The following is an 18,226-nucleotide window of genomic DNA, read 5'->3' as shown; positions in this document are numbered from 1 at the left end:
CCAAAGTGCTGGGATTACGGGTGCGAGCCACTGTGCCCAGCCTTCCCGGCTTTTCTTAATTTCTTATCCTCTGGGGGTCTCAAGCTCAGTTCCCCCTCTCTGCTCGTGGTTACCTAGTGTGGTCCTCAGCTCGAGCCCCTCCCAGCTGCCCTCCATCGCATCATCCTTATTTATTTATTTAATTTTTTAGGTGGAATCTCGCTCTGTCACCCAGGCAGGAGTGCAGTGGCGCCATCTTGATTCTACTGCCTCAGCCTCGCAAGAGTAGCTGGGATTACAGGCATGCACCGCTACACCCAGCTAATTTTTTTTTTTTTGACACAGAGGTCTCACTCTCACTCAGGCTGGAGTGCAATGGCACGATCTTGGCTCACTGCAACCTCCACCTGCCAGGTTCAAGTAATTCTCCTGCCTCAGCCTCCCGAGTAGCTGGGACTCCAGGTGCGTGCCCCCATGCCTGGCTAATTTTTTGTATTTTTAGTAGAGACAGGGTTTCACCATGCTAGCCAGGCTGGTCTCGAACTCCTGATCTCATGATCCACCTGCCTCGGTCTCCCAAAGTGCTGGGATAACAGGCATGAGCCACCGCGCCTGGCTAATTTTTGTACGTTTAGTAGGGATGGGGTTTCACCATGTTGGCCAGGTTGGTCTCGAACTCCTGACCTCAGGGTGATCCACCCACCTCAGGTTCCCAAAGCTGGGATTACAGGTATGAGCCATGGCACCTGGCCTATCATCCTTATGATTTTCTTCCAAGCATGTAATGCAGCCTGTCATTATTTGTTTATTTGTGTACTTGATTAACCTTGGCTGGTGTGTTCCCTTCTATGTGCCCATGGTAGATGCTCCATAAATACTAGTTGAACAGATGCAGACATGAATGAATGGATGAACAAAGCACTCAACTCCTACTGGGAAACTAATGCATCATAAGAGTGTTGTCCAGATTAAATGAGTTAATATAAATTAAACAGCTTAGGCCAGGCACAGTGGCTCACGCCTGTAATCCCAGCACTTTGGGAGGCCAAGGCAGGCAGAGTGCTTGAGCCCAGGAGTTGGAGACCAGCCTGGGCAACACGGCAAAATCCCCAATGTGTGCAGCACATTGTACTTTTTATTTTTCTACTAAAAATACAAAAAAAAAAAAAAGGCTGGGTTCAGTGGCTCACACCTGTAATCCTAGCACTTTGGGAGGCCAAGGTGGGCGGATCACCTGAGGTCAGAAGTTCAAGACCAGCCTGGCCAACATGGTGAAACCCCATCTCTACTAAAAATACAAAAAATTACCTGGGCCTGGTGGCGTGCAGCTGTAATCCCAGCTACTCGGGAGGCTAAGGCAGGAGAATCACTTGAACCCAGGAGGCAGAGGTTGCAGTGAGCCGAGATCATGCCACTGCACTCCAGCCTGGGCAACAAGAGCGAAACTCCGTCTCAAAAATAAGAAAAAGAAAAAAACAAAATTAGCCGGGCGTGGTGGTGCGCGGCTGTAGTCCCAGCTACTTGGGAGGCTGAAGTGGAAGGAAACGGAGGCTGCAGTGAGATATGATCGCGCCACTGCGCTCCAGCCTGGGCGACAGAGTGAGATCCTGTCTTAAACAAAACAAAACGAAAACAGCTCAAATATCTCCGAATTTTTTCTAAGCCTTTATTGAGCACTACTGTGGGTCAGTTCTGGGCTTGACTTTGTAATTGCAAGAGGGGCAGAAACGGGCTGCTCTTAGGACACTCAGGATAACACAGGCAGGAAGCGAGAGCATGCTGGAGAAAACGCTGGGATCAACACGCATCTGCCAGGCCCAGACGGCAGAGGGGGCACTGCTGGAAAGGCCGGGAGCCTCCCCTCTCAACCTCCCACCCAAACCCATCCCACTTTTGGGAACTTGGCAGGCAATGAGGATGGGGCCTTAATTAAGTGGACGCCCAGTATGTGTATTTCACGGGCATTATTCCACTGGGGCCTCGCCCATTATCAGGACACCAGTTCTATTTTAACCCAGCGCTGAGGCTCTGAGAGGTCTGTAACATGGCCAAGAGCTCACAACCAGCGAAAGGCAGGGCTAGGATTCCAGGGCGTCTCACTCCGCCGCCCAAGTGCTGGTGGCGGGGCGTCCGCTGCTCTCTGGCGCCCGCAATTGGCCGTCGAGGAAATGCGGCTGCGATGACCTGTTCAGACCCAAATCGGATGGAAGAGCAGGGAATAGCGGCGGTGGGGGTGGGGTCTGGACTTTTTTTTTTTTTTTTTGAGACAGAGTCTCGCTCTGTCGCCGAGGCTGGAGTGCAGTGGCGGGATCTCCGCTCACTGCAACCTCCGCCGACCGGGTTCAAGCAGTTCTGTCTCAGCCTCCCAAAGGGACTGCAGGTGGGCGGCCACGCCTGGCTAATTTTTGTATTTTTAATAGAGACGGGGTTTCGCCACGTTGGCCAGGCTGGTCTCGATCTCCTGACCTTAAGCGATCTGCCCGCCTCAGCCTCCCAAAGTGCCGGAATTACAGACGTAAGCCACGGCGTCCGCCCTACACCCTTGAAGACCCCGCAGCCAAGGTCCTCTGGCCCCGCTCTGCGCGGCGCTCTGGTCTTGGGGCTCGGGACTCTGTTATCCCGGGCAGGGGCCAGTCCGACCCTTTCACCCTTGCCTGGCACCGTCCCTGGAGTCTTGGCGTCCTAGCTTCTCCTCCCCGCGGGCTGGGGATGAAGTAGCCGGGCCAGAACCAGAGCGCAAAGCAGATGGCGAGCGCCGAGGTCGGTTCGGCCCCGCCGGGCCGTAAGGCAGCAGCCAACGTGGGGAAGGTGGATGCCGGAAGGGGCGTCTCCTGCGGGTCACCCAGAGGACACCCGGCGGGGAATTCCGAGGGTGGGAGTGAAGAGAGGTAGGAGAGGCCAGGGCAGAGGGAGGCCCCGCGTAGGATAGGAACCCATCGCCCGGTGCGGGCCTGACCTTCCAGGGCCGGCAGCTCCTCGGCAGAGCGGCAGTGCGGGGTCTCAGAGCGCGGCTCGGAGCCGCACTAGGAGCGCTGGACGGTGGGGGAGAAGCTCGGAGGGCGGGTAGCCCCCAGTAAAGCGGCCTAGCGGGTAGGTACAGGGCCCCTCCCCTCGCTAGTCCTCACTGCCTAGTCTCCCTGCGCCGGGGCAGCGGCGGCTCCCCTAGCGGCTCCCCTACCCGGGCCCTAGCGGCTCCCCACTCCGTGACCTCTGGACGCCCCGTCGTGTCCAGACGCGACAGGGAGGGCGCGGGCGACCGGGCAGAGGGGCTGCGGGAGTTCAAGCGGGGCTCCGTGCGCGCCCCAGCCGCCCGCCTGTGCTGTCCCTGCAGATGTCGGGAGCTATCTTCGGGCCCCTGGAGGGCCTGAGCTCCCTGGACGCCCCGAGCGTCCACCCGCTGGTGTGCCCGCTGTGCCACGTGCAGTACGAGCGCCCGTGTCTTCTGGACTGCTTCCACGACTTCTGCGCCGGCTGTCTGCGTGGCCGCGCGACTGAAGGCCGCCTCACCTGCCCGTTGTGCCAGTAAGTGTCCCAAAGTTCCCAAAGACCCCCCAGACGCCATCCCGGCAGCCCAAGGTTGGCTCTGCCCGAGCTGGGACCCAGGTGCCAGGAGAGTAAGGCTCCAACTTTAGGCAAAACGACTGGGAGATGCTGCACCCAGTCCTTAGCTCTCCTGGCCAGAAGTTGCAGGCTTCAGCCCACTTTATAGATCAGCTTAACTGAGGCCTGGAGATTGCAGTTACTGGCCCAAGACCTCCCATCAAAAGTCAGGGGGTAGGGGTGGAGCTCCAGCACTGGTCAAGACACTCCCAGTAACACGCTTTGAGTCTTAGAAGTCTTAGGTCCACAAAACCACAGTTACAGTTATGTGGACTCAGGGAACCCAGGAGTGGCTCTGATTTGTCCAATGTTGTGAGAGGATGCTAAGGGGCAGCTTCTGCTTTTGATACTAGGGGCACCAACCCCACTGTCTGCAGGAGTGCCCAGGACTGGGCAAGGGTAGGGACCAGGGCAGGGTGAGCGCTGGCTGTGATATTTATAGTAAACCCCAGAGCTGTGGTGCACCCCACCTCCCAACACAGCTATTTGTAGCTCCAGCCTGGAATGTGAGGGGTGGGGGTGGGGAGCTTTGGGGAAGGGGTGTCAGAATCTCAGGGCCTGGGCTTCTCTGCAGACACCAGACGGTGGTGAAGGGTCCTAGCGGGCTCCCACCCGTGGACCGGCTGCTGCAGTTCCTGGTGGACAGCTCGGGGGATGGCGTGGAGGCGGTGCGCTGTGCCAACTGTGACCTGGAGTGCAGCGAGCAGGCAGGGGCGGCGGGGCGGGCGGGTGAGGAGTAGAGGGTACCAGGTTACATAGTCCCCAGTGCTTGCACATGCACCCAGCATATCTTCAGAGGATGACCTGGCAGTGGATTCTCCAGCACCTCCCTAGGGCATGTTGGGCCCGAATGTGAACCCCTTTATACCAGTGGGGAGACTGAGGTCCAGAACAAGGGACTTGAGCCAGTGTCCAGACAGTGGCAGAAGCTAAGGCCATTCGATCTGGGGAGAACTCACTGATCCCCAATTCAGGGTGGAGTTGTGGACCTGCACAGGAAAGGCAGTCCAGTTTGCAGGCCTGGGCCGACCCTGAAGGGCCTCTGCTACCCAAGTGGCATAGAAGCAGCTACAGCCCAGGGGAGGTGGGGACAGCATGCTGTTCCCTCTGGGCTGTAAAGGGCACGGGGGACTCTGGCCTGTGGAGGCCAGAAAATGTATCGGGAATCCCAGGAGGACGGCCGGACTGGGGCAAAAGCTCCAGCCTTCTGGGCAAGTGCTGAGAAATGTGTGACCCAGAGGTACAGAGAGGATTAGCAGGAGGTAGGGACTGCAGGTAGGGCCTGTTATGTCAACCATTGCATGTGTCCATACCAGGGCTGCAAGCCAAGCCCTAGACTCCAGCCCTGGGTCTGGCTTGGAGAGGAGAACCTTAAAGCTCTCACTGCTCTTCCCCTCCCCCGCCCAGGTGTGACTCCAGACTGCCAGGGTGTTCACCACCTTTTGGCCACTACTGAGTGTGCCAAGAGGGCCGTGACAGGCCTTCACACCCCTTTTGTTGCAGGTAAAAAAAAAATATATATATATATATATTTGAGACGGAGTCTTGCTTTATTGCCCAGGCTGGAATGCAGTGGCGCCAACTTGACTCACTGCAACCTCCGCCTCCCGGGTTCAAGTGATTCTTCTGCCTCAGCCTCCTGAGGAGCTGGGACTTCAGGCACCCGCCACCATGCCCGGCTAATTTTTGTATTTTTATTAGAGACAGAGTTTCGCCATGTTGGCCAGGCTGATCTCGAGCTCCTGACCTCAGGTGATCCGCCCACCTCGGCCTCCCAAATTGTTGGGATTACAGGCGTGAGCCGCCGCACCCCGCCTCGGTGAAATGTTTTATAAAGGCAGTTTCTGCCCTATCCTCCTGTCCCCCACCCCACTCCACGGACCTACTTAATCAGCCTCTGAGCCGCAGTGCCCTCATCTGTAAACCGGGTATATCAGAGCGCCAAGTGCCTAGATTACAGGAAAAGGCTGCGTTTAGCCGCGCACTCCGCCACGGCTGGGACAAACACACGCAATGACACCCGGCGGCTGCGGTTCCCGCGCCGGCCGCGGTCGGGCTCTGGCGCTCCTGAGCCCGCTCTCGGCCCGCAGGACGTGGAGACCACGTACTTCTGCAACACGTGCGGACAGCCCCTGTGCGCGCGCTGCCGCGATGAGACGCACCGAGCACGCATGTTCGCGCGCCACGACATCGTGGCCCTGGGTCAGCGAAGCCGCGACGTGCCCCAGAAGTGCAGTGAGTGAGGCTTGCGGGACCAGGGACCTGGGGGTGGGAACAGGGCGGGCACTGCCCGGAGCCCTCACCACCGCCCGCTGCCCCCGCAGCGCTGCACGCAGAGCCCTACCTCCTGTTCTCCACCGACAAGAAGTTGCTGTTGTGCATCCGTTGCTTCCGCGACATGCAGGGGTGCGTAGAGGGGGCGCGAGGGGAGGAGGCTGGGGGCGGCCGGAGCGGGCCTCACCCGCCGCCTCCCTCAGGGAGAGTCGGGCGCACTGCGTGGACCTGGAATCGGCTTACGTGCAGGGCTGCGAGCGGCTGGAGCAGGCGGTGCTGGTGAGCGCAGGGGTCTGGCGCGCGGGGGCGGGGGTGTGGGGCCGCGCGGCGGCGCTCGCGAGCCTGACCCCGCCCTGTCCCCAGGCGGTGAAGGCCCTGCAGACGGCCACGCGGGAGGCCATCGCGCTGCTGCAGGCCATGGTGGAGGAGGTGCGGCACAGCGCTGCCGAGGAGGAGAACGCTATCCACGCCCTCTTCGGCAGCATGCAGGTGAGGGATGGGGTTGGGGAATAAACGACCCAGCGGGGAACTGGCGACACAGGGCCAGTCCCTAGGCCTTGTGGATTTCCAATGTAGTGGGGCAGCAGGCCTTGCACCAAGCACTTTCCTGGAGTTGCTAGGACAACTGGGAGGGGAAACCAGGGCCTGCTCCAGGCTAGTGGTGGGGAGGTGAGGTGGTCAGGAAGGACTTCCCCGGGGAGGTGACATTTAAGGTGAGAGGACCCAAGCCCTCAGGCAGTGGATGCAGGGCTGGTAGGTTGGAGAACTACCTAGCGTAACCAGCAGGTGGCGGGGGTCCGGGGGTAGGCATGGTGGGAGGTGGCAGGGCTGGGGCACAAATCAAGAGCATGCTTGCCATCTCTCCCAGGAGAGGCTGGCAGAGAGGAAAGCAGTGCTGCTGCAGGCTGTGCAGAGGTGAGTTGGGGGGAGGAGGGCTTGCTTCCCTTGAAACCCCTTGGCCTCCATGCCCTCAGCTCCGAACCTGGGCGTTCCACCCTGAGGAGCAAGACATCCGAATGTCCTCCCAGCTAAGGAGGGCAGCATGGCTCAGCGTGCAGAGAAGGGGTTCAGGGATGGACATGTGAAGATGGCTGGGGGGATGGAACTGCCCGTCCCTGCTCCTGGCCCCCTGGAGACCAGGCAGCCCCCTTCCCCCAGCCAATACGAAGAGAAGGACAAGGCCTTCAAGGAGCAGCTCTCTCACTTGGCCACCTTGCTGCCCACCCTGCAGGTATAGGGAGCTTGGGGTGCAGGTGCAGGGAGCTTGGGGTGCAGGTGCAGGGAGCTTGGGGTGCAGGTGCAGGGAGCTTGGGGTGCAGGTGGGTCCCTCCTCCCCGGCCAGGCACTGAGCAGCGTCTCCTCCCCCAGGTCCACCTGGTCATCTGTTCCTCCTTCCTCAGCTTGGCCAACAAGGCTGAGTTCCTGGACCTGGGCTATGTGAGTCTCCTCTGCTCCTGCAGATGCCCCCTCCCCACCAGGAGCCCACCCTGTAGACCAAAGCCACGAACTCAGGAGTGGGCAGCCTGTCACCTGGAGCCTGGTCCAGGGGTCTCGGGACTGACCCCCTCCCAACTCCATCATCTGCAAACCAGTTACGGCCACTGTTACAAGGACAGTGAAGCCAGGAAGGGGGCATGAGCCTCCAGTCCCCCATGGGGTGGAGTGACCACTGGAGTCCAGCCACCCCCTCTCCTATGGATTTGCGGATGGGGTGGGGGGTTTGTCTGGATGAGTCCCAGAAGAGGGCTGGCACCGCTAAGGGACACCAAGTCAAGTGCCAAAGACAGATGTGTTTCGCCTCCATCTCCCCTCTTCCTGCCCCCGGCTGCCACACCTCCACCGGCCTGAGGCCCTCCTCACTACCACAGGAGCTGATGGAGAGGCTGCAGGGCATCGTCACACGGCCGTACCGCCTAAGGCCTGTGCGGAGCAGCAAGGTGTGCAGTGGCCTGGGTGGGCCAGGGTCGGGGGCCCCGCAGGGCAGTGGAGGCCACCTCATGACCCCATCCTGCTGCACAGATTGCCAGTGACCACCGAGCTGAGTTTGCACGCTGCCTGGAGCCGCTGCTGCTGCTGGGGACACGTCGGGTGGCAGCTGCTGCAAGTGGTGCTAACACGTGAGCGGCAACTGGGGAGGCCAGGCACAAGGTCCCCGACGCTGAGGTGTGGGGGAGGGTGGGTGCTGAGAGGCCAGATCACCAGAGAAAAGCCAGGTGCCACCCTTCCTTCCTCCATCCTTAGCTCGACACCCTCCCAGTACAGTGTCTGGGCACAGGGGGTGGCCAGGGCGAGTCCACTAAGTAGGGGAGCAGGAAGCCCTGGATCTGAAGTCCATGGCAGACCTGACTCGGAGCTCCACTAAAGGAGAAGGGGAGGACTCAGGCCCCCAACCGCCACTGCAGCCTCCCCTGGGGTGGAGCACCTGGGGCTGGGCTGACCGCCTCCTAGGTGGCCTGAAGTCATAGGGGGCCTGATTCCTGGACTCATCTGGGGAGGAGTTAGGAGAAATGCTGAAACGGCATGTGTGTGCCCAGGGGCCCCAAAGACTAAGAGAGACTGGGCCCACACTTCCTGTGTCCAGCATAGAAGTGAACACACCGCTCACTCGGTCCTAGCCCTGGCAGCATTCCGATGGACTTGCTCTTGGCCCCACACCCTGGAACCCACTCCAGGGACTTTAAAAAATAGATGTGGATGTCCGGGTGAGGCCTTGCCGCAGGCTTTTCAAAGCTCCTGGTGGCTCTGCTGTGCTCCAGGTGGTGGAGAGGGCTGTGAGAGCCCCGAACAGTCCAGGGGGCTGCCCTGGGAGGTCAGGGGAGGGGCAGACTTCTGCAACCCCCTGCATCCACACTGGCTCTCTCCCCAGGCTGTCAGGGGGCTTAGGCCCCAAGGTGCTGACGGGGCCCCACTGCCCCTCCCCAGTAGGAAAGATGTCCGGGTCACCCGTCCAAAAGCCTACGCTGCACCGGTCCATCAGCACCAAGGTGCTGCTGGCAGAGGGCAAGAACACGCCCTTCACAGAGCACTGCCGCCACTATGAGGACTCCTACAGGGTGAGGGGGCAGGGATCTGCGGGGGCGGGGGGGAATGTCCTAACCCACTCCTCCCCAAGGTACGCTCAGGGAAATCGAGTTGTCCCAGCTGCTGAACCTGGGAGCCATTCCTCCACCGAGGCCCTGGCAGTAAAAACAGCCTAGGGTGACCCACGCTCTCACACAGCCTCTCTGTGAAGCATCTGCAGGCGGAGATGCAGAGCCTAAAGGACCAGGTACAGGAGCTGCACCGAGACCTCACCAAGCACCACTCGCTCATCAAGGCGGAGATCATGGGAGACGTCCTGAGAAAGTCCCTGCAACTGGACGTGCAGATCGCCTCGGAGCACACCTCCTTAGAGGGCATGAGGGTCGTCTTCCAGGAGGTAGCCTTCCCAAGGACTCTAACTCCAGTCCCACCTGTCAGGGGACACCTGGGCTACCCCAAGACAGTAAGCAGGGAAAGAGGACCTGGCTTGTGCCCTACAGGACTCTCATGTGGCAGGGTCTGGAACCTGGGAGTCTTTGCTGCTTGGAATCACGTGGACCTGGCTGGGGGGTGCTTTGTAGATCCGAGTAGCTAGAGATAGCAGAGCCAGCACTGTAAATTCCAGCTCACTGCCACATCCAATGTCCAGCTTTTCTCTTTCAGATTTGGGAGGAATCCTATCAGCAAGTGGCTAATGAGCAGGAGATTTATGAAGGTTCCAGGAAGTTGGCTGCTGCGTGAACCCCCTGTCCCCGAGCTAACCCACATGCTAGCAGGGGAGGAAGTCAGGGTCGGCCACTAACCAGATGCAAATACCCACACTCCTCACCTTAGCGTTTGACTGTGCCTCCCGGCTGCTAACCAGCCCCAAATGATGCATGTGGGGTCAGGACTCATTGAGTAGAATGCCCCCACCAAGTGCCTCACTCTTTAATTAGAAGTCATCATGGAAATGGTCGGGATGTTTAGATGGTGGCTGGCTTGAGTAAAAACCTGAAGCCAGGTGCTTCAGGATTAAGACCCCATCCTCTGGCCTTGGCCCCACAGCCCAGCTCCATGACCTTCTCCAGCTGAGGCAGGAGAATGCCTACCTGACCACCATCACCAAGCAGATCACGCCCTACGTCCGCTCCATTGCCAAGGTGAAGGAGCGGCTGGAGCCCAGGTGAGGCCAAGAGGTGTTTCCAGGGCCACTGAGACTCTTCAGAATGTGCTCGGGGACTGGGTGCAGTGGCTCACGCCTGTAATGCTAGCACTTTGGGAGGCTGAGGTGGGCAGATTACCTGAGGTCAGCAGTTCCAGACCAGACTGGCCAACATGGTGGAACCCCATCTCTACTAAAAATACAAAAATTAGTCATGCATGGTGGCTCATGCCTGTAATCCCAGCTACTGGGGAGGCTGAGCCACGAGAATCGCTTGAACCTGGGAGGTGGAGGCAGAGGTTGCAGTGAGTTGAGATCACACTACTGCATTACAGCCTGGGTGACACGGTGAGACCTTGTCTCAAAAAAAAAAAAAAATGCGTGGGAAAGGTGCCACACCCACAGGACGCCATTCAGGGAAGTCAGCTGGCCAGGTCATGCGGGTTCAGCTGGGGCATCTGGGCGGACCAGGTGCCGGACATTTGCAAAAGCGTAGTCACAATGAGTGGGCTGCTCTGAGTTTCTGCTTTTAGGATCATAGTTGGTCCCTCCAACCCTCAAGAGTAGGTCAAAGCAGAAAGCACTTCCTAAGGGTGTCACGAGGGTCCTGCTGGGCTGATCCACGCGGCAGGACGTGGAGGAGAGGGCAGGAACTTCATTAATGTAAGACAGGCCAAGTCTGTGCAGAGTTCTGACCAGGGTCTCTCAGCACTGTACTCAGGCATCAACGGGGTTCCAGTGTCAGAGGGATCTTGGTGGCAAGTCTTCAGTGTTCCCGTCTCTGAGTCACTGGGCCCCAGAGTAGACTGGTTGCCCTGTAGGTCTAGGGAATGACTGGAGCCTGGGCTCTCCCTTCACCACCCATGTGGTGACGTGCCTGTCAGGTTTTGGGGGAGCCCACCTCCTGGTAACTTCTTGAGAAAGAGTGCGAAGGAGGTGCGTGTTTGGGGTGGCATGGGTCTGACAATGCCTCCATTCTAGCTTCACACTTGACAGTTTCACTGGGTATCAAATTCTAGATTGGAAATTCTAGATTGGGAAGGATTCTCCTTCAAAGGCATTGCTCTCTCGCTCTCTTATCTTCTAGCTTCCATGGTTGTTGTTCATGAAGTCTGAAGGCGCTCAGACTCCTACCCTTGTAATGCGACCTACTAATTCTCTGTGGAAGCTTGTCAAATCTTCTCTTTGCTCCCAGTGTTCTCAGATTTCACTTTGGGGAGAGTCTATTTCCATCCCTTAGGTTGGATACTGGCAGGCCCTTTCAATCTGAAAATTCATGCTCTTCAGTTCTGGCATACTTCTTTTTTCTTTCTTTCTTTTTGAGATGGAGTCTCGCTCTGTCGCCGAGGCTGGAGTGCAGTGGCGTGATCTTGGCTCACTGCAACCTCCGCCTCCGGGGTTCAAATGATTCTCCTGCCTCAGCCTCCCAAGTAGCTGGGATTACAGGTGCGTGCCAACACACCTTGCTAATTTTTTTTTTCCTTTTTTTTTTTTTTACACCTTGCTAATTTTTGTATTTTTAGTAGAGATGGAGTTTTGGCAAGTTCGCCAGGCTGGAATATTTCTTTTTTTTCTTTTTTTTTTTGAGACGGAGTCTCGCTCTGTCGCCCAGGCTAGAGTGCAGTGGCGCGATCTCGGCTCACTGCAAGCTCCACCTCCCAGGTTCACGCCATTCTCCTGCCTCAGCCTCCTGAGTAGCTGGGACCACAGGCGCCCGCTACCGCGCCCAGCTAATTTTTTGTATTTTTAATAAAGACAGCGTTTCAACGTGTTTGCCAGGATGGTCTCGATCTCCTGACCTTGTGATCAGCCCACCTCGGCTTCCCAAAGTGCTGGGATTACAGGTGTGAGCCACTGTACCTGGCCTTTTTTTTGTATTTTAGTAGAGACAGGGGTTTCACTATGTTGGCCAGGATGGTCTTGATCTCCTGACCTCGTGATCCATCCGCCTTGCCCTCCCAAAGTGCTGGGATTATAGGCATGAGCCACTGCTCCCGGCCTCTTTTTCAATTTGTTGATTTCTTCACTTTTTCTTTTTGGAATTCCTGTTGTTGGATATTGGCTCCCCTGGGCTGGCCCTCTAATTTACCTTTTCTGTCCCATTTCCCTTTTTTTTTTTTTTTGGATGGAGCTTCACTCTTGTTGCCCAGGCTGGAGAGAAATTGTGCGATCTTGGCTCACTGCAACCTCCGCCTACTTGGTTCAAGCTATTCTCCTGCCTTAGCCTCCTGAGTAGGTGGGATTACAGGCTTGTGCCACCACACCCGGCTAATTTTGTGTTTTTAGTAAAGACAGGGTTTCTCCATGTTGGTCAGGCTGGTCTTGAACTCCCGACCTCAGGTGATCTGCCCTCCTCGGCCTCCCAAAGTGCTGGGATTACAGGTGTGAGCCCCCGCGCCTGGCCCTTTTTTTTTTTTTGAGATGGGGTCTTGCCATGTTGCCCAAGCTGGTTTTGAAATTCCTGGTCTCAAGTGATCCTCCCGCCTCAGCCTCCCAAAGTGCTGGGATTCCAGGCGTGAGTCACCGTGCCAGGCCTCTTTATCTTCCATTAAGTACTTCATTTCTGCTATCTTGTTTTGCATTTCCAACAGCTCCTTCTGTACCTGTTTCTTTTTTTTTTTTTGAGACGGAGTCTCGCTCTGTCGCCCAGGCTGAGTGCAGTGGACGGATCTCAGCTCACTGCAAGCTCCGCCTCCTGGGTTTACGCCATTCTCCTGCCTCAGCCTCCCGAGTAGCTGGGACTACAGGCGCCCGCCACCTCGCCTGGCTAGTTTTTTTTGTATTTTTTAGTAGAGACAGGGTTTCACTGTGTTAGCCAGGATGGTCTCGATCTCCTGACCTCGTGATCCGCCCGTCTCGGCCTCCCAAAGTGCTGGGATTACAGGCTTGAGCCACCGCGCCCGGCCACCTGTTTCTTTTGACGGTATCCTGTTGTTTCATGGACACAGTATCTTACCCCTGTGAGGCCAACGGTTTTTTTCCTTTTGGAAATTTTCTGCCTGAAGTGTTTCCTCCCAGTTGTTTTTTGCTTGTGAAGGTCTTTGTTTGTTTGTTTGAAGACAGTCTCGCTCTGTCGCCCAGGCTGGAGTGGAATGGTGTCAATCTCAGCTCACTGCAGCCTCCACCTCCCACATTCAATCGATTCTTGTGCCTCAGCCTCCAGAGTAGCTGGGATTACAGGTGTGCACCACCACGCCCTCTAAGCTTGTGTAGGTTTCTGTCTTCCAGGCTGAAGGTTTTTCTCAGATGTCAGGTCACCCCTTGAGCATCTGCTCATATTAGGAGCGGGGCAGGGTTGGAGCCGTGAGGCAGATTGGAAGCTCTGAGCACAAGAGTGGTACACTTGCAGAGGCCTTCCCCACTCCACCTGGATTAAGGCAGGTCCCCCTGGCGCCCTGCACCACACACCCTTCCCTCCCTCAGCGTGTCTGCCCCGACCAGTACACAGCTTCCATGAGGCAGGGCCTGGCCTCTCGTGCACACCATGCAGGCCTGGCCCTCGCCAACCGCTGGACCTTAGTAAATAGTTGAGGAGCAAAAGAATGAAACGCTAGGTGAGCGCATGCGTGCTGGCAGAGTTTGGTTCTGAGGTTTCTGAGCTTAAGGCCGTGCAGCAGCTGGCTCTGCTCCCTTGAGATTCTGGTGCCCACTCTCTTGCCAGGTTTCAGGCACCCGTGGATGAGCAGTCGGAGAGTCTACAAAACACGCACGACGACAGCAGGAACAGCGCGGCCTCAGCCAGGTAAAGCGAGTCTTTCCACCAGAGAGTGGGCACGCGATGTGGCTTCTGAGGCCAACAGGATGACAAAGGAAACTCCAGGCTTTTCCCCTTTGGCTTCAGCTCTGGGACCCTGCTTGGGCCTCTTTGTAAAACAAGGGGTCAGAGAGGCTCCCAGCCCGGATGAGTAACTTAAACAAGGGACCTCATAGATAAAATAGGTGTTACTTTGATAGACAGGACCCCATTTTACCATTATAAACAGCCGTGGCTGCTGCCTGCGTCCAGTTTCACCACTAGGAGCTGCACATGCTGACGCTAGGGGACTCGGGTCACTGAAACGAGAAAATGACCAAGGACTGTTCCCCAGAGCCACAGTGTGCACCCCAATACCTGCCAGAGGAAGAGACGGCTGTGCAGTAACACCTACGACACAGTCACAGGCTGATCTTTGTGTATTTTGCTCTCAGGAAGACGTACTCAGTCACAGGGCAGAGGACAGCACTGTAGAATCAGAACTGGAAGAGCCTAGGGGTGTACAGAAGGTTGCTGAAGTGGCCAGAGTCACAACGTGGCTGGTGATAGAGCAGAGTCTGGCCCCAGCCTCCCCTGCACAGCTGCCATTTATTAGCTCAGATGCTTCCAAATTCAAAATGCAATGTCACCAGAAACCACTGACACAGCCTGATGGTTCAACAACTCATAGCCATCCCCTGGGGACTGGCTCCTACTCAGAAGTAGACAAGATCCTTTCGGAGACAGAGCCTTCCTGGTTCTGAAGGCATGGTCACTCACTGAGGCCTTCCAGGAAGACGTTCCATTCTGAGAGCTTTGGCCCAAGTGGATTTCAGTGCAGGGATACGGTGAAATGGGGGAGTGGGCTGGGCTCACATGAGGCTGTCCCTTAGGAATAACCCAGGAAGTGTCCCGGAAAAGAGAGAGAAGACGCCAGAGCCTAAAGGAAACAGCTGGGCTCCGAACGGCCTCTCGGAAGAGCCTCTACTCAAAAATAAGGATCATCACAGATCCAAACAGAAAAACAGGGGTGACATCCCCACATGGAGGGAACACCTGACTTAGCAAATGGGACAGGTCCCCAGGGTCAGGCTCTTAGAGCAGGCACAAGACTGGGACACTGGTGAGAAGGTTGTTCCCATGGTTTTTAAAATTTTTTTTTTGAGACGGAGTTTCACTCTTTGTTGCCCAGGCTAGAGTGTAATGGTGCAATCTCAGCTCCCTGCAACCTCCGTCTCCTGGGCTCAAGCGATTCTCCTGCCACAGCCTCTCGAGTAGCTGGGATTACAGGTGCCTGCCACCATGCCCAGCTCATTTTTTTTGTATTTTTAGTAGAGATGAGGTTTCACCATGTTGGCCAAGCTGGTCTCAAACTCCAGACCTCAGGTGATCCATCTGTCTCAGCCTCCCAAAGTGCTGGGATTACAGGGGTGAGCCACTGTGCCTGGCCAATTTTTTTTTTTTTTTAAGACAGAATTTCACTTTGTTGCCCAGGCTGGAGTGCAATGGCACAATCTCTGGCTCTCCACAACCTCCGCCTCCCAGGCTCAAGCGATTCTCCTCCTCAGCCTCCCGAGTAGCTGGGATTACAGGCATGCGCCACCACGCCCGGCTAATTTTTTGTATTTTTAGTAGAAACGGGGTTTCTCCATGTTGGTCAGGCTGTTCTCGAACTCCCGACCTCAGGTGATCCACCCGCCTTGGCCTCCCAAAGTGCTGGGATTACAGGGATGAGCCACCATGCCCGGCTGTTTATTTCTTTAAAAGGTAATCATTTGTCAATTAAAAAAACCCAGAGACTCTGACAGGCCATAATTTCAGGTTCTTTGGCTTGGGCAGTTTTGCTTTTCCCCATGTTTGCATGGTACGAAGTCTTCGTCCTTGTCACAGTAGCTTGGGATGACTCCCAGTCCACATGGAGAACATCAGGGAGTGGCCATCCAGCGAGAAATCCCTCGCTTGTTCCACACCTACGCACCGAGCATCTGTGTTAGACCCTGTGCTGGGCAGTGTGGTCCGTCGGGGTGTGCCGGTTTGAGTTTTAGGTAACAAGACTCCACTGCTGAGTAGCACCTGCCCTATCGCAAAGGAATCCAGTTGCTCCGGAATTACAGTCCCACTGTTAACCTGGTGCTACTGGAAAGTTCCACCCAGTAATCTAAGCAGTGACTCACAGAAGGATGAGGAACCTTTGCTCCAGCTTCTCTCCCTTTCCAGCAAGGGCAGAGCTCCTAAAGCCAGGGGTTAGCACCTGGCCAGCTTACGTAGCAGATGGTCTCAGTTACTTCACTGCTTTCCCAAACTCCTGCAGCCCTCCTGTGTCCACCTTCCGTTGATAGCAAAGCACTGGGTAGCAGCAACCTTTTTTCTAGTAGTTTTTTCCAAGCAGTTTTCCATTTCTCCACAGTACCCTTTCCATTTAGAGGAGCTTAATAACTGCTTGTTAAAAATTAACCCATGTGACCTAAACTTTTAAAAGTTTTTGTGGAAAAACGATGCCCAGATAGTCACATTTAAGCAAATATCCAGCTTGATTCAGTGATTAACAGTAAATGGGTCTACATGCTAACATAGCAGCACATTAAACACATAACACATCACTCGCATCAACGTCCACTGCCCCTGCACCTGCTACTTCAGGGCACTGAGGCTCCCGTTCCAAGCCCTTACAAACCTATGTGGTGGCCTGTAGGGCAAAAGGAATTATCATTACAACTGGTTAGAGGTAGGAATTCAGAAAGAAATTGAGGAGGCAAAACACATGTGGTTTGAGGCTGAAGGCTTAAGACGCTTCTTACCCAGGAGTGACCTCAGAGTTTCACATCCCACACAATCACACTGTGGTTGAGTGAAATCAAGTGCAGTTTTATTTAAGAACTGGAAAGAATAATCAGTATCTGTGAAAGAAAATCCAATTTAGAATATTTAAATAAACATTTCTGTATGTAAAAAGAAGAGTAGAATAATTACTCCATTAAGTTCCTCTCCTTGCAATGGGATAGGCCGCCTCTACTGCAGATGGCTGTGTCTTCCAAACCCATGACAAGTGCCATGTCTTCTGCAGCAGTGGCCCAGAGAGTAAGCACTTCCCAGCAAGACAGAGAGGTCGAGGTCTTCTAACCTTGCCAAACCACGACAAAAGCAAACTATGGTGGGCAAGCCCAACTACCTAAGGCAGGAAGAAAGTGCAGCGAAGAGACAGTGGTGTGCTGTGCCTATCGTGGGGGTACTCCTGGCAGCCAGCTGTGGCCGAGACCTTACCAAGCCTGATCTGCTAATGCAGCTTCCTGGTTTAGGAATGTTTCCCCTGGTCCTACCAATCCCCCAGGTTGGTAAATGAAGAGAAGGGATGAATAAAGCCTACTTTTTAGGCTCAAGGAGCAGCTTGCACCAACAAAGGGGTGGCAGGTGCGCTGCTGCCTTGTTTTCTGTCCTAAGAGGCTCACCTCGTGACCTCTTCTGTAAACTGCCACTCAGCAGCGGCCTGCAAGCCCTCACGAAAGACTTCACGTTGTGCTGTTTCCAAGTAGCTTTGTTCTGAGCAGTACCTATTTTCCACTTAAGAATCTCCACTTTAAAACCTGCAATGGAAAAATAAATCTCTTGACAGTTTTTTAAATTGAGAAAATTGGTGATGTGGCCTTTACCGCATTAACCTGATTCTCTGCGGGCCCTGCCACTGCTAAATTTATAAAGCTAAAAATAATCTCAAGATCACAGAACTAAAAAGAAGTCAATCACTTACCAAATCCTGCCCTTAAGGAGTTCATCTTGGCCAGGCGCGGTGGCTCACGCGTATAATCCCAGCACTTTTGGGAGGCCGAGGCAGGCAGATCATGAGGTCAGGAGTTCGAGACCAGCCTGGCCAAGATGGTAAAACTCCGTCTCTACTAAAAATACAAAAAACTACCCGGGCATGGTGGCACATGCCTGTAATCCCAGCTACTTGGGAGGCTGAGGCAGGAGAATCGCTTGAACTCGGGAGGCGGAGGTTGCAGTGAGCGGAGATATTGCCATTCCACTGGGTGACAATGTGAGACTCCGTCTCGAAAAAAAAGCCGGCCATGGTGTCTTAAGCCTGTAATCCCAGCTACTCAGGAGGCTGAGGCAGGAAAATCGCTTGAACCTGGGAGGCAGAGGTTGTGGTGAGCCGAGATGGTGCCACTGCACTCTAGCCTCCAGTCTGTGCCACACAGCAAGACCCCGTCTAAAAAAAAAAAAAATAGGAGTTCATCTTTTATCCCTAAGTAACTGCTGACTGCTGCCCTGGGATTATAAAGAGGGTGGGAATGTTCTCGCACCATCCCTACCCCTGGAATTCTTCTCTCAAGCAGAATACAATGTCAGGTTTTCCCTGGTGTCAGGCAGCATTTCACCGTGAAACCCTGAGACCTGCCTCCTGGGCTCCTTCCAGCTGGTGGGCCTGGCATGAAGGTGGACTTTCTGGGTTCTGGCAGATGGAGGATGGCATGAAA

The 18,226-nt window shown here is 55.6% G+C and overlaps 1 protein-coding gene across 6 annotated transcripts; it reads left to right on the top strand.

Annotated features, from left to right (window-relative positions):
• The first annotated feature begins 2,299 nt into the window (after window positions 1-2,299).
• On the top strand, window positions 2,300-15,805 carry RNF207 (ring finger protein 207). 6 transcript variants are annotated; one of them, XM_033228607.1, is made up of 19 exons: window positions 2,300-2,359; window positions 2,943-3,069; window positions 3,311-3,501; window positions 4,154-4,286; window positions 5,670-5,814; window positions 5,904-5,985; window positions 6,057-6,132; window positions 6,217-6,342; window positions 6,722-6,768; window positions 7,012-7,084; window positions 7,222-7,290; window positions 7,722-7,790; window positions 7,873-7,970; window positions 8,720-8,906; window positions 9,086-9,271; window positions 9,538-9,589; window positions 9,922-10,039; window positions 13,680-13,760; window positions 14,645-15,805. In XM_033228607.1, exons 3-19 carry the CDS (start codon window positions 3,311-3,313, stop codon window positions 14,814-14,816), a joined length of 1,905 nt encoding a protein of 634 aa, XP_033084498.1. In that variant the 5' UTR covers window positions 2,300-2,359; window positions 2,943-3,069; the 3' UTR covers window positions 14,817-15,805. The 6 variants fall into 6 exon arrangements, 4 of the variants coding, with proteins under 4 accessions (XP_033084498.1, XP_033084500.1, XP_033084499.1 ...); XM_033228608.1 differs by lacking the exon at window positions 2,300-2,359 and adding an exon at window positions 2,431-2,739; XM_033228609.1 differs by lacking the exon at window positions 2,943-3,069 and having other exon boundaries at window positions 2,302-2,359.
• The last annotated feature ends 2,421 nt before the right edge of the window (window positions 15,806-18,226 follow it).

The sequence above is a fragment of the Trachypithecus francoisi genome, unplaced genomic scaffold, assembly GCF_009764315.1.
Source record: "Trachypithecus francoisi isolate TF-2019V2 unplaced genomic scaffold, Tfra_2.0 Lachesis_group12, whole genome shotgun sequence".
In the NCBI taxonomy this organism is placed as follows: Eukaryota; Metazoa; Chordata; class Mammalia; order Primates; family Cercopithecidae; genus Trachypithecus; species Trachypithecus francoisi.
This window is presented reverse-complemented; position numbering and strand designations above follow the sequence as displayed.

Bases quoted from the DNA above. Each gene is read 5' to 3' on its own strand.
- RNF207 (XM_033228606.1), top strand. The intron at 6,769-7,011 runs GTGAGTTGGGGG...CCCTTCCCCCAG, and splicing joins CTGCTGCAGGCTGTGCAGAG to CCAATACGAAGAGAAGGACA. The intron at 7,085-7,221 runs GTATAGGGAGCT...CTCCTCCCCCAG, and splicing joins CCTTGCTGCCCACCCTGCAG to GTCCACCTGGTCATCTGTTC.